Below are 12987 nucleotides of genomic sequence, written 5' to 3' on the forward strand. Positions count from 1 at the left end.
CACATTGGTGGCTACTTTAGAGATATCTCAAATTCAGTATCCCAAACTGAACATATCATCTTACGTTGATCAAGCACAAACCTTTTCAGTATTCCTATTCCAGTTCATGTCAGCACCATCCATATTAAGATGCAAGATACCAACACAGTCATCACTCTTGATGCTTCCCTCTCCATTGTCGCCTGCTTTCAATTGAGCACCAGACCTGGTAACCCAACTTCCTGAATCTCAAACAGGTGCACTCTTCTCCACCTTCGTTCCAGTGTCTAGTCCAAGCCTAAGCCCTCACCTGACCTGCTTAACTGGCAGCCTCCCAACTTGTCTCTCTGTATACACTCTTGCTCTCCCAACCTTCTTCCTAACAGCAGCCACAGTAATCTTCTCCAAATGAAAATCAGGGCAGGTCTCATTGTTCCCTCAATGATTTCTCACTGCTCTCTGGATAATGATCTAGTCTATTGTAGCAAGATTAATTTATTTTACGGTTCTGTGGCTGGACCAACAAAAGGTAATGGAACTGAAAAGGGTCTAATCACTACCTGATACATGTACTGTGCTTACCTTGAACTGCAGCATTTCATTCTTATGGTAAGTGACATCCAGGCGAAGGGGGCTCACGGGTGTGGAGGGGAAGGCACTGGCATAAACGGAAGACTTTAAGGAGATGTCAGCTGTGGCCCCATGTGAATTATATTGAACATTATTGACAGAGTATAGATCGTTGACAAAATAGCAAAAAGGGACTCCAGAAGAACTGGATGCCTGAAAAGTAAGGGTAAAGTCATAGATCAGCACAGCATGTGGTCTTAAAGTTCTCTAACCTAAACGGGGCTAGAAACATCATTTTCTACCACAATAAAACCAGCCCATCACTGATCACTTGGCAATAACATAAATTTAAATTCCTGGTCTCCAAGCAAAATATTCATTTTAAAAACTTTCACACATGTCCCCACCTACTCATCACATCCAGATCATGTCCCTTAGGAGGGGTCCTTTCTATGAATTTTAAGTAGTTATGTAAGTACCACTGCTATGCTTAAGAAACTATACATTAGGTGTGGAGATTTCCATGCACGTGAACCCCAGCAGCATAGTTACCTCCCAGATACAGCCACGGGCAGCACAGTTTTCTGCAGAAGCGCCATTCTCATCAGGGTAACAGTCTATTTTTTCATCATCCCTTATCTTTATGCTCCACTCCACTGCGTATGCTTCTCCCAGGAGAAGATTGATGTCTGTGATAATCGCAACCTGTAGGAATGCAGAAATCACAAGGAAATTCATCTTTAGGAGACAGGCCTTGCAAGATCTGAGGCTTTTTTTTTTTTTTTTTAGGAAAGAAAATAGAAATTTGACCAGACATTCAACCATCCAACCAACATATGACTTTAGTTTATAAGAGAGAACTGCATATTGGGGCATCTAATTAGCAGCAACAGGGCAAATATCTCCTCTCTAGCAGAATCTTGTACATAGAATAAAGAAAACAACTCGGTCAAATAAAACCCGTCATGATCACCCCTTATTCTTTTCTGCCCTGACTCCTCTTAGCCCTCTGTGTCTTGTCACGCGGGCTCTCTTCTGCACTTCCTCTTTAGCATGACACACGGTGTCACCCAAAGTCAGCTGATCCCCTTGCTCTCCAGTCCCCAAACCAGTATCCCACACTGGCGTGGAGTGGTAGAAAGAACACAGCATTAAGAATCATATGATCTGGTTATCATGTCCACATTTCCATAGAACGCTGAACAAATGATTTCTTTCTTTAATTTTTAATTTTAATGGGTATATGGTAGGTATACATATTTATGGGTTATATGAAATATGTTGATTCAGGCATACAATGCATAATAATCACATCAGGGTAAGTCGGGTATTCTGTTTCATTTCTTTGGGTTTCAATTTTAGCAACAGCAAAATTGAGAGGCTGAAAAAAATCATATATTTCTTTGCATTTTAACAGCCCAGCCTCTTCGTTTCTGTAACCCCAAAGACTCCCATTTTGAAACCTTCCTTGATTACCATTCATTCAAATATTTAATATTTTCTATATACTTTTCTTATCTTTGACATTTCTTTAAACAGCACTTCCCAAGTTCTCACTTGTCTGGAATAATAAAATTCCATTTTAAATTTATCATCCTTCTCCCAGTCTCCTCCCAGTCTAAACCATCTTGTACTTCCCTGTTCTACTAGTCCTCAAAACCCACTCCCACTCCCAGCAATGCTCACACACAGTAGCACAGCCTTCATTTAAGGATCAGCGTGAGGCCCTTTGAGAATTAAATCAAGTTGGTACCGAAGACCCTCCAAAATCTGACCACAAGTTGCCTATGCAAACCCTCCTCATTTTCAAAACTGAATCTTATCTATGCTATTCCAGTCATATAATTGTCACAGTCTAATAATGTAAGGCTGTTCCCCACTTTCCTAACTTTGCTCTTCTTGTGCCTCATTGTAATTATAATTCTATTTGAGGGAAAAGGAAGTGAAATCAGTTAGAGAGAGAACATTGAGAGGCAGAGAAGGGAATAAGAAGGGAAACACCCAACTCATTCTAGCTCTTGCCACCTCATTTTATTCCCAGTCCTCTAACTTCCCCAAAACAGGCCTCATGGTTGCTCTGTTCCTTCAAGAACCCATGCACCCTTGGCAAAAACGAACACCATGATACTACGCAGAATTCTCAATACACCATCTCAACAAAATGGGGTTTTACCTTCAGGTTAGAATCGTAAGTGACTGTAGGAGAAGTCTGACTTGGGACACCATTGTGTTTCACTGTAACATTACCAGGTTCCTCCATCCCAAAAATTTTAATCTCATTAAATGCTAAATTACTGGGGTCCTTGTAGGTTGATTGCGAAATATTCACCTCCAAGCGGTTCTGCAAAACAATTAAGTCCAATTATGCATAAAGGTATGTCTGTACTACACAGATTCTCAAGTCACTCAAATATTCCATTCCAGACCGGATACCCCCCACTGCCCTGAATGCCTCTCTGCTTTCTCTACTAGTGTGTGCTCAAGAAATGCAAAATTATTTTGATAATCCTCTAATTTTAAACAATCATAAAAACACACAGATATTTTAAAACTGTATTTACAAATGCTATTTGCTATATTAATGCCTTCTTTTGAAAACTCTGATGAAATCATAAAGAGAAATGTGCTCACTCATAGCTAATAATGCATATAAAGTTACAAATATAATCACACATACACAATATAAACAAGCACAGATGTGCTAATGGTCAGTCCAAAGCCCACACCTAAGATTCAGAAAAATATGTTACTCACTTGAGTGACAGAAAACTCACATAAAAGATACACTTTATTTGCCACAGTATCTGCAAGTGAGAGAAAGTCAAGTCAGATTCTGGCTTGCCCACCACAGAAAAACAGATTTCACACCCCCACTCTTTTCAGTTACATCCTGATGTCACAAATGGCAGTATTTCCGTTTCCTTATGGATAAATAATATTCCATTGTATTCATTCATCAGTGTACACTTAGAATGTTTCCATACCTTGGCAGTTGCAAATAATGCTGTAATGAATATGGGAGGAGTGAGTGTATCTCTTAAAGATACTGGTTTCATGTACTCTGGATATACACCCAGAAGCGGGATTTCATGGGATTGCAGGGAAGATCTGTTTTTAATTTTCTGAGGAACCTCCATACTATTTTGCATAATAGCTGCAATAATTTACATTCCCACCAACAGTCTAAAAAATTCCATTTTCTCCACACCCTCGCCAGCACTTATGTCTTACCGTTTTTATGATTTCCATGCTAACAGGTGTGAGGGGATATCTCACTGTGATTTTTGATTTGCAATTTCTGTCATTTCCTGATGTTGAGCATCTTTTCACATACCAGTTAGCCACTTGTATGTCTTCCTTGGAAAAACAACTGTTCAGATCCTTCACCCAGTTTGTAATTGGGTCACTGGATCTTTTGCAGTTGCATGAGTTCCATATTTTTTATACTAATCTCTTCTGAGATATATGGTTTGCAAAGATTTTTATCCATTCTGTAGTTTGCCTTTTCACATTGTTGATTGTTTCTTTTGCTGTGCAGGAGCCTTTTATTTGATGTAGTCATGCTTGTTACCTTTTTGGCATTTTGCCTTTGCTTTTGGTATCATATCCAAAGAGTCACTGCCAAGACTACGTCAAGGAGGTTTTTTCGATGTTTTCTTCTAGGAGCTTTACAATTTTAGCCCTTACATTTAAGTTTTTAATTTCTTTCCTCACAGTAGCCAAGATAAGAAAACAGCCTAAGTGTCTATCGGTGGATGAATAGATAAACATATTCTGGGACATATAACAGTAAAATATTTTTCAGACATAAAAAGTAGAACATTCTGCCATTTGCAACAGCATGAATGACTCTGGAGGACATTATACGAAGTGAAATAAGCCAGAGACAGAAAGTCAAATACTGCATGGTCTCACTTATATGTGGAATCTAAAAAAGTCCATCTCTTAGAAGCAGAGCCTACAACAGTTGTTCTTAGAGACTGCGGCCATGGAAAATGGGGAGATGATGGTCAAGGGTACAAACGTTCTGTTAGTAGATGAATAAGTTCTGGGGATCCAGTCTGCAGCACTGGTGGTGATGGATGTGTTCATTAAAATAGCTGTGGTAATCACTACACTATGCCTACATATATTAAATCCTCACATTGTCCCTCTTAAATATATTCAATCTTTATTTACCAACTAAATATTTTACAACTAAATAAATAAATAAATTTTAATCTACATATTAGATTAGATGGACAAGCATCTCCAAGGCCAAGCCATTGTTTTTTCCTTCTCTTTCCTACTGGAACATTGCAAAGATTCCCTTCCAAGTGCTTCCAAGGAATATGCTTCAAGGGAATCTATTTCCTAAACTTCAAGCACAAGAATTGTTAGTATATGGGAGCCACCAATAGGCTAAAACGTATGGCTAGATGAGTACACACTGGAACAGTATATTCTCACTGCCTCACTGGCAGGGGCATGATTTTTATATCACCAACATTTGCTCATAAGAATTTTGGGAGGAAGACATTAACATTGAATTAGGGAACAGTCTTGAAACCTTTTCATCTAAGCACCTACTGACAATAAAATGAGAGCCTATTATAGATATCACGGGCTAATGGGAGAATTATTAGAGGTACAAATGTACTTTCTGTTCATTTGCAGTTCATCTACCACTATCCCTGAATGGTGCGACCAGAAACAAAATACTTCAGTGACTCTTGCTGCTGTGCCTGCTGAGATTTCTCCCACAGCTCAATGACTAGCAGGAGGGAAGGACCATAAGTCACAGGTGCGGGTTTGGAAACAGCAACATGATCGTAACAGCGCTCACCCTTCGTTTCCCCATCATCCCAGAAAAGTTCTCCTTTTGCTTCTTTGTTCTCATCTAGGGCAATGATAAGACCAAGAGGGTTCTTTCGACTGTGGGGAACAAGATTCAAGAGACAGACAGGAGTCAGAGAATTTTGCCAACTGAGTTGATAATATTTCCATCAAATTTCAAACTGGAAAAGATACTAGCAGCAGATGGTTCTCAGAAATGAGAAGCACCCCGAGAGGGGAGACTTCTGGTACTAAAATTCCAACAGTCCTGGCAAACGAAGGAGGCTGATCACCTGGCTGTTAGCGTGTTTTGAAAAGAAATTCAGCCGGGCACGGTGGCTCACGCCTGTAATCCCAGCACTTTGGGGGGTCGAGGCGGGCGGATCACGAGGTCAGGAGATCAAGACCATCCTGGCTAACACAGTGAAACCCCGTCTCTACTAAAAGTACAAAATATTAGCCGGGCTCAGTGGAGGGCGCCTGTAGTACCAGCTACTCAGGAGGCTGAGGAGGAGAATGGCATGAACCCGGGAGGCGGAGCTTGCAGCGAGCCGAGATCCTGCCACTGCTCTCCAGCCTGGGCGACAGAGCGAGCCTCCGTCTCAAAAAGAAAAAAAAAAGAAAAGAAATTCAAAGGGTTGAAGGAAGGACATGAACTACAGTCTTTCAAAATCCATTGGACAGAGTTCTAAAACAGCAGCTTCTGCAAAGGTGTTGTGAATTGTGGCTGTTCCTATTTTGACTTCATCTCAGATGGGAGATTAAAAATGACATTCTTAGACCTATCATCTCACTCCCTTAGACTTCAAAGGGTTATTAAAAATTAGTCAGAGTATAGAGTCTGAAAAAAGATTAACATACAAACAAGCAAACAAAGAAAAACAAGTGCTGAATAATATTGCATGTGGGCTTGAGCGTGATGCTTACATTTTGGTGGACTTCATTACACATTGTTGAGCTAACTGACATGTACAGGAAAACCTGAGTCCTGTCATTCACCTTAAGTGGGTGTTCAGTGCAGGCTCTTGCCAGGGCAGGATGTAGCCCCCACGGACATGAAGATTAATGTGGTCAAGAGGGGCTGGCAAGGTCTTCCACTCTCCTCTTGCGTTCATATCCACACCCTGTGGGCAGAAGAAGGTAAGAGATGACGAAGGAGAAAACAGGCCCCTCCCTGAACAATGCATCCTGCCAGACATCTCATCCTCCCCTCTGAACTTATGCCTGCTCATCACCCTTCACCACTTACCTGCCATTTTCCATTCTGCATTCACCTAGTGCTACATGAAATCTCGCAAGGCTGCTATCATATCTTGTTAGGGTCTCCTGCCTTTGCTTCCACCGTACAAACTACATCTGCCTGATGTGTGACAGAAAGAGGTGCTACTCTCTCACCTGAATCAGAAATCTAACGTAAGGGACCATCCTTCCATCCTACATGTTCTCAACTAGAGCAGGGCTTTTCAGTCTCAGCACTATTGAGATTTGGGGCCAGACAATTCTCTGGTGATGGGGCTATCCTGTGCCTTTTGATATTCAGCCGAATCCTCAGATGTCAACAGCATCTCTCCTCACCCCCACCCTGTTATGACAACCAAAAATATCTCCAGGCATTGCCAAATGTCCCCTGGTAGGCAAAATCCTCTCATTTGAGAGCTTCTACTTTATAGGCAAGAAGCTGTTATTGTTGAGAACAAGCAAACAAATATGCATGGCTCTGTTCCAATAAAACTTTATTTGCAAATCGGCCAACAACCAGATTTTGTTGTAGGCCATAGTTTGCCAGGCTGTGCTCTAGAACGAGTAATAGGTACCCAAACTTGGGAAGATTAATTAAGGTGACACTTCTTCATTAATGTTAACTATGAGATTCATCTTCATCTTAATTAAACATCAAAAATTTCATCTCTTTCTTTTTTTTCTTTTTCTTGAGACAAAGGCTCGTTCCATCACCCAGGCTGGAGTGCAGTGGCACAATCTCAGCTCACTGCAACCTCCGCCTCTCAGGTTCAAACGATTGTCCTGCCTCAGCCTCCCGAGTGGCTGGGACTACAGGCGATCTCCACTACACCAGCTATTTTTTTGCATTTTTAGTAAAGACAGGGTTTCACCTTCTTAGCTAGGATGGTCTCGATCTCCTGACCTTGTGAACTGCTCACCTCGGCCTCCCAAAGTGATGGGATTACAGGTGTAAGCCACAGCACCTGGCCCAATTTCATCTTTTTCTAAACAGTTTGCTCCATGATTTCTTTTGTCTTTCCCTCTTCAATCAAAGATATCTTCTGTTACTGAATGGGAGACTCAACATGCACACTCAGGACAAAGGCCAGTCTCACTTAAAGAAAGCTGGCCACTCCTTCCTAGGGAAGGCCTGGCTGGGAAGCACACAACAGAGCCTTAACATGTTACCACCCTGAGGGCAGATCCAGACTAGGATCAGGAAGGGGAGCCTGGGGCAGTGGCGAGGACTTGGGCTCCAGTGGACTGATAAGAGAAGGAACAAAATTGTACAACCTTCTCCAGTTTTCACCTAATCTCACTGCAATTCCCTTGGATGAAAGGGGCCAGCACATGCTCTGCTTCTTGTTTCCCTGCTTGTACCCCTTTGCTGTATTGCCAGCCCTCAACTATGTTCTCCTCAGAAAATCAGAAGTAGAGGCCTGGTTAGAAACAAAGGAAATACCTCCTTTGATTCTTCCTCAAGAATCAGGATCTGACTTGTCAGGGTCACAGCAAGAGACCACCACCGCAGAGCTGCCCTGGAAGACCCTGGCTTCCCAGTTGGGTCTTTGGGAATCATACTAGCAATGAAACTATGCGGCAAGGAGCTCTTCATTGCTTCTTCATTTCTAAATGGACTTGCACTGCTTAGACTCACAAGGGTTGGGTCCCACACCTCTGTGTGTGTTTTGCACATTGCCTAATCACTTGTGTGCCTTACGTAATTATGTGCATCACCCTTCTTTGAGCATCTATGCTATGGAAGGAGATATTTAATAAAAGAGACAAAACGGCCTCTATACTTACAAACTTATAGCAGGCAAAGATACAAACATTAAAAACAAAAACTATAGTTTGCAACACAATCTCAAATGTTGACTAGCATGTTCCTTTACACAACATGGTAAATAGCAGTGATATAAGGAAGTATTAAAAATTAACACAAAGAGAACACCCACAAAAAATCAGACCCTGAGTGAGATGCTTTATGTGTTATTTCACAACAGTTCTATGAGGGAAGTGGTCTTATCCCACTTGGAGGTGAGAAAACTGAGATTAGAAGGGTTAAAGTGGCTTCTCTAAGACCACACAGCAGGTGGGTTACAGAGCCAGCATTTGACCTAAGGTCCATCAGATGTAAAGCCTTTGTTCTCTCTAGCATATTCCCATGTTGTATAAACATTCAGAAAAACTTACCGTGTAGTAATCGTACCAGCGGGCTCTAGGGAAATATGCAGTGACATTTCTGGCATTCTAAAATGAAATACAAACAAGGTGAGGCAGTGGGCACCATTTTCCAGGACAGAGAAATCAAACTGCTTAGGAAAGAGGTGAAATAATTGTGATGGCTTTGGACCCATCTGCCTCATGTCTCGAGACATTAGCAATTGGGGCAACCTTCTTCCTGTTTTCTTTTTTAAACGGGAGATTTCTCTACCCAAAACAAGTGGCTTCATAAAGCACTTTGGTATCCAGGACTTCAGGAAGAAATAAATCACTGTTTGCTTATAGACATAGACTTACCCCATTTCCTCTTCAAGAGACAAACAAGTGAGGTTGTGTTTGGGTGGAAGAAAATTTTGTGGGTACAATAAGATTTCGGAGCCAGGCGCAGTGGCTCACGCGTGTAATCCCAGCACTGTGGGAGGTCAAGAAGGGCGGATCATGAGGTCAGGATATCGAGACCACCCTGGCTAACATAGTGAAACCCCATCTCTATTAATAATACAAAAAAAATATATTAGCCAGGCATGGTGGCACATGTCTGTAGTTCCAGCTACTCGAGAGGCTAAGGCAAGAGAATCACTAGAACCCGGGTGGCGGAAGTTACAATCAGCCAAGATCACGCCACTGCACTCCAGCCTGGGCAACAAAGTGAGACTCTGTCTCAAAAAAAAAAAAAAAAAAAAAAAAGATTTGGGGTAGGTTCAATTAACTGGTATTTTAATCAGAAGCCTAATCAACAACAGAAGTAAAGAAATGGCTTTTACTGCTGGCAGGCGCTCCTGCACAGGAAGGGAAGGGGTAGCCAGCAGCAATACAAGTACACACATTGCCAAGTAATCCTCCTGAAGAGCTGTAATAGTGCTAGAGGACTCTTATAAATTCTTTACGATACTGCCCCCATCTGACCTTCTATTCCTTATTTTAGTTAACGAAGAAATGACTGTGTCATTGAATGTACCATGAGGTGTTTTCTTCTTGATCATCCTATGAAGCAGAGTTGTTAGGCTCATTTTAAAGACGAAGGAGCTGAGGCCCACAATACCTAAGTGATGGACTTCAGCTCAGGAGAGGAAGAGACACAGGGAGAATAAGAAACCATGTCTTACGACCCCCACCACCTCAGGCCTCTTCTCCTCGTCCTTTTCCCCAAGCCTCACAGCTGGGATCCTCCCCCCATGGGAGGCCTCCATACTCACGTGTTCCAGGACGGGGCTGACCAGGAAGGCAGGGCCCAGCAGGAACTGACTGTCTATGTCCCACGTCACCTGGTCTGACACAAACCTGGAAAGGGAAATGAAGGTGCCCAACAGCGCCCAACAGAGCCCAGCCCGAGACTCTGAAGAAGCTCCTCAAGTTCAGATCCAGTCGGAAATTCAGCTGCCCCTGAGCCATCCTTGCCTTAGCCTAGGCCTGGCTTCATCAGGAGCACCCAGCCTCTGCTCTCCCCACGGAATATGCCCCAAACTTCAGAAATGCTGGGATGTAGATGTGTTCTCTCCTGTAAAATATTACCTCATTTCTTAACCATGGCACATTTTAAATGTAAGGATGGCACTCCTCCCTCAAATCTCTTGCTGAAATCCTTCTTCTGTGACATGGGTCCATATAACCAAACTGACAAAAGATAGATAGGTCTTTGCACAGCCAAATGAGAATGAAACTATTCTATGGTATACTGCATGATTCCAATTTTGTTCATTCTATACATAGCCTTTTTTCATGACCTATGGTACATATAACACTGTGCCAAAGAGAGTAATAAAGTATGGTCTGTGCCTCAGGAGTTCATGTCAAAAGGCAAGCATTTCTTTATTTTGGAAGAATTGTGTATATCAACTCCCGCTATATAGAATGCAATAAGTCATCCATTAGTCATCAGGATCCCTGCTGGACACTCACTCATGAAGCAGAGGCCGCACAACAGTGACGCCCTCCGTGTGGGCCTTATACATCAAGGTATACAGATATGGCAACAGGGTGTATCTGGTCTGCAGGACATTTCTGGAAATATTCACAAAAGCAGCATCCCAGGACACAGGGTCTTGTCTCTAAAGGAGAAAGAAAACAGTGTTGAGAGCTCGCCCTGGAAGTTCTAGGGGATTTAAGAAGGTCACTGAAAGCTTATTCCAGCTGAAGATCGCTCACAGCTAAACAAAAGAAAACTATACATGAGGCCCAGGGAATACTCTAAACAGACTGGAAAGAGTCATGGAAGCTCTCCTAGGACAGCTGATAAAATCTCACTGGAAGACATTCTTTTTGGTACAATTTTGCCTAAAATACTGGAAAAAAAAAAAAATCTGAAGAACACTGAGGGATATGGTTCATGGAGACACCAGGTCGTAACAACGTTTAAGGGTACACTGGGTCATGCACGTAATCCCAGCACTTTTGGAGGCTGAGTCGAGTGGATCACTTGAGCCCAGGAGTCAGAGACCAGCTTGGGAAATATGGCAAGATCCCACCTCTACAAAAAATGCAAAAATTAGCTGGGCACGTTGGTATGTGCCTGTAGTCCCAGTTACTTAGATGGCTGAGGTGGGACAATCGCTTTAGACCCAGAGGCTGCAGTCAGCCATGTTGGGACACGGCACGATCCAGCCTGGACAAAGAGTAAGTACCTGTCCCCACCCCCCCCCCCCCCAAAAAAAACAATAATTTTTAAAAAGATATCCCAAGAAATACAAACTGCGTTAATTTTAGCTCAGAAATGGAGACTGTCTTTGTAGTGACACAGAACACTGGAGGTAGGAGCCACTGTCCTACCCTGGTCCCAATGGTGTTGTGGTTTCTGGAGAAGGGGTAAAAGGCCCCCAGCTGCATCCAGCGAACACACATCTCATATTCAGCATCTTGAAAGAACCCACAGATATCTGCTCCTGTCTGAAACAAGAGGAAAGAAAACAAGCCTGCTGATGATTTCTGAAAGATGTCCCCACCTTCTTGGTGCTTAGGATCCAAAGGACACTCACATAGGATATGCCGAAGAGGCTGAACTCCATCATGCCTGCAATGGGAAGCACAGCTGTGTCACACCAGGCTCTCACCACCCGCAACCTCACCTATTCCCCAAGGATCCCAACTCCCTGCCCTACCAGCACAGGCCCTGGGAAGGAGCCACGCACCAATGATAGATTTCTTCAGCTGATCCCACGCGGCCGTGTTGTCTCCCAGCCAATGTCCTGCCCAGCGGCCAGAAGACGGAAATGTGGAGCGGCTGATGACCACCCCTCGCTGTCCCGTCACCTCCTGCATGGCTCTGGTTGGAGGGCAACAGGAGGTGAACTGAGGGCACGGCCAAGGGAGCAAAGGCCAGAGAGCTTCTGCTCCGGAGCCCTTGAGCCTAGTCAATGTTTGCTGCGTGATTGGAGGGAACATGGGAATCTGAGCTGCAATGGGGCCTCACTCAAAATATGATTCACTTTTGAAATAAAGGGGAGAGATGCCCAGTCTCTGTGTTCCCTTCACCTCCTGTAACTAAAGCTATTGCACCGCCGGCTGCCCTGTGTGACCATTATGGTGTCTCCATGTGTGTCGTTCCCACCAGGATCATTAAGTGTTTCACTGGTGGGACCATGTCTTATTTAAATCTGTCCTCCTCCTTTTAATCAGAGGGCCTGGCTCCACGTCAATGAGCATTTGCTTAATAAGAATCATTACACGGTTGTCATGAGAATCTTCTTAATCCTTGGAATGGGAATGAAAGAAAACTACGGTGGCTGTGTCAGTCCCTGGCAATCCCTCCGGGTTGTGACAGCTGGAGAGGGCAGAGACTCACTCGTATGTGGGTCTGGTCTGGGACCACCCGTACAGGTTGTGCACGTTGTAGTGCTGCACCGGGGAGCCGTCTGGGAGGATCTGCTGACTCTCCATGCACAGGGTCTTGCTGCTCAGGCCCCAGTCCCTGGACTCCAAATCTGACGAGGAAGAACGGGTGAGGTGAAATCCAACCCCGAATCTGTTTATCCCTGACCTCTCCGCAAGGGATTGGACACTGGATCTTAAGACAAACTTGAGTCCTGCCTGTGTCACTCTCCATCTTCCCAGAGACACGAGCACAGCAACCCCAGCTCTGAGCTGCAATGGCACCTGCAGTGTTTCCAACATCAAGTTCACTGAAGAAAGCGGAGGTGTAAGGAAGAAGGTACAGCTGTCGAATACTACGTGACAGACTCC

At 43.5% G+C, this 12987-nt stretch overlaps 1 protein-coding gene across 1 annotated transcript; it reads right to left on the minus strand.

Moving 5' to 3' along the window:
• Positions 1-513: 513 nt before the first annotated feature.
• Positions 514-12974, minus strand: LOC113222909 (maltase-glucoamylase, intestinal-like). Its single transcript, XM_026452485.1, has 13 exons — positions 12590-12974; positions 11937-12070; positions 11784-11818; positions 11578-11694; positions 10711-10859; positions 10008-10092; positions 8782-8838; positions 6364-6488; positions 5375-5463; positions 3304-3353; positions 2723-2890; positions 1102-1254; positions 514-762 (listed from the first exon to the last, which is right to left on the minus strand). Exons 1-13 carry the CDS (start codon positions 12916-12918, stop codon positions 529-531), a joined length of 1725 nt encoding a protein of 574 aa, XP_026308270.1. The 5' UTR covers positions 12919-12974; the 3' UTR covers positions 514-528.
• Between the last annotated feature and the right edge of the window lie 13 nt (positions 12975-12987).

This window comes from Piliocolobus tephrosceles, unplaced genomic scaffold, assembly GCF_002776525.5.
Source record: "Piliocolobus tephrosceles isolate RC106 unplaced genomic scaffold, ASM277652v3 unscaffolded_36287, whole genome shotgun sequence".
Lineage (NCBI taxonomy): Eukaryota > Metazoa > Chordata > Mammalia > Primates > Cercopithecidae > Piliocolobus > Piliocolobus tephrosceles.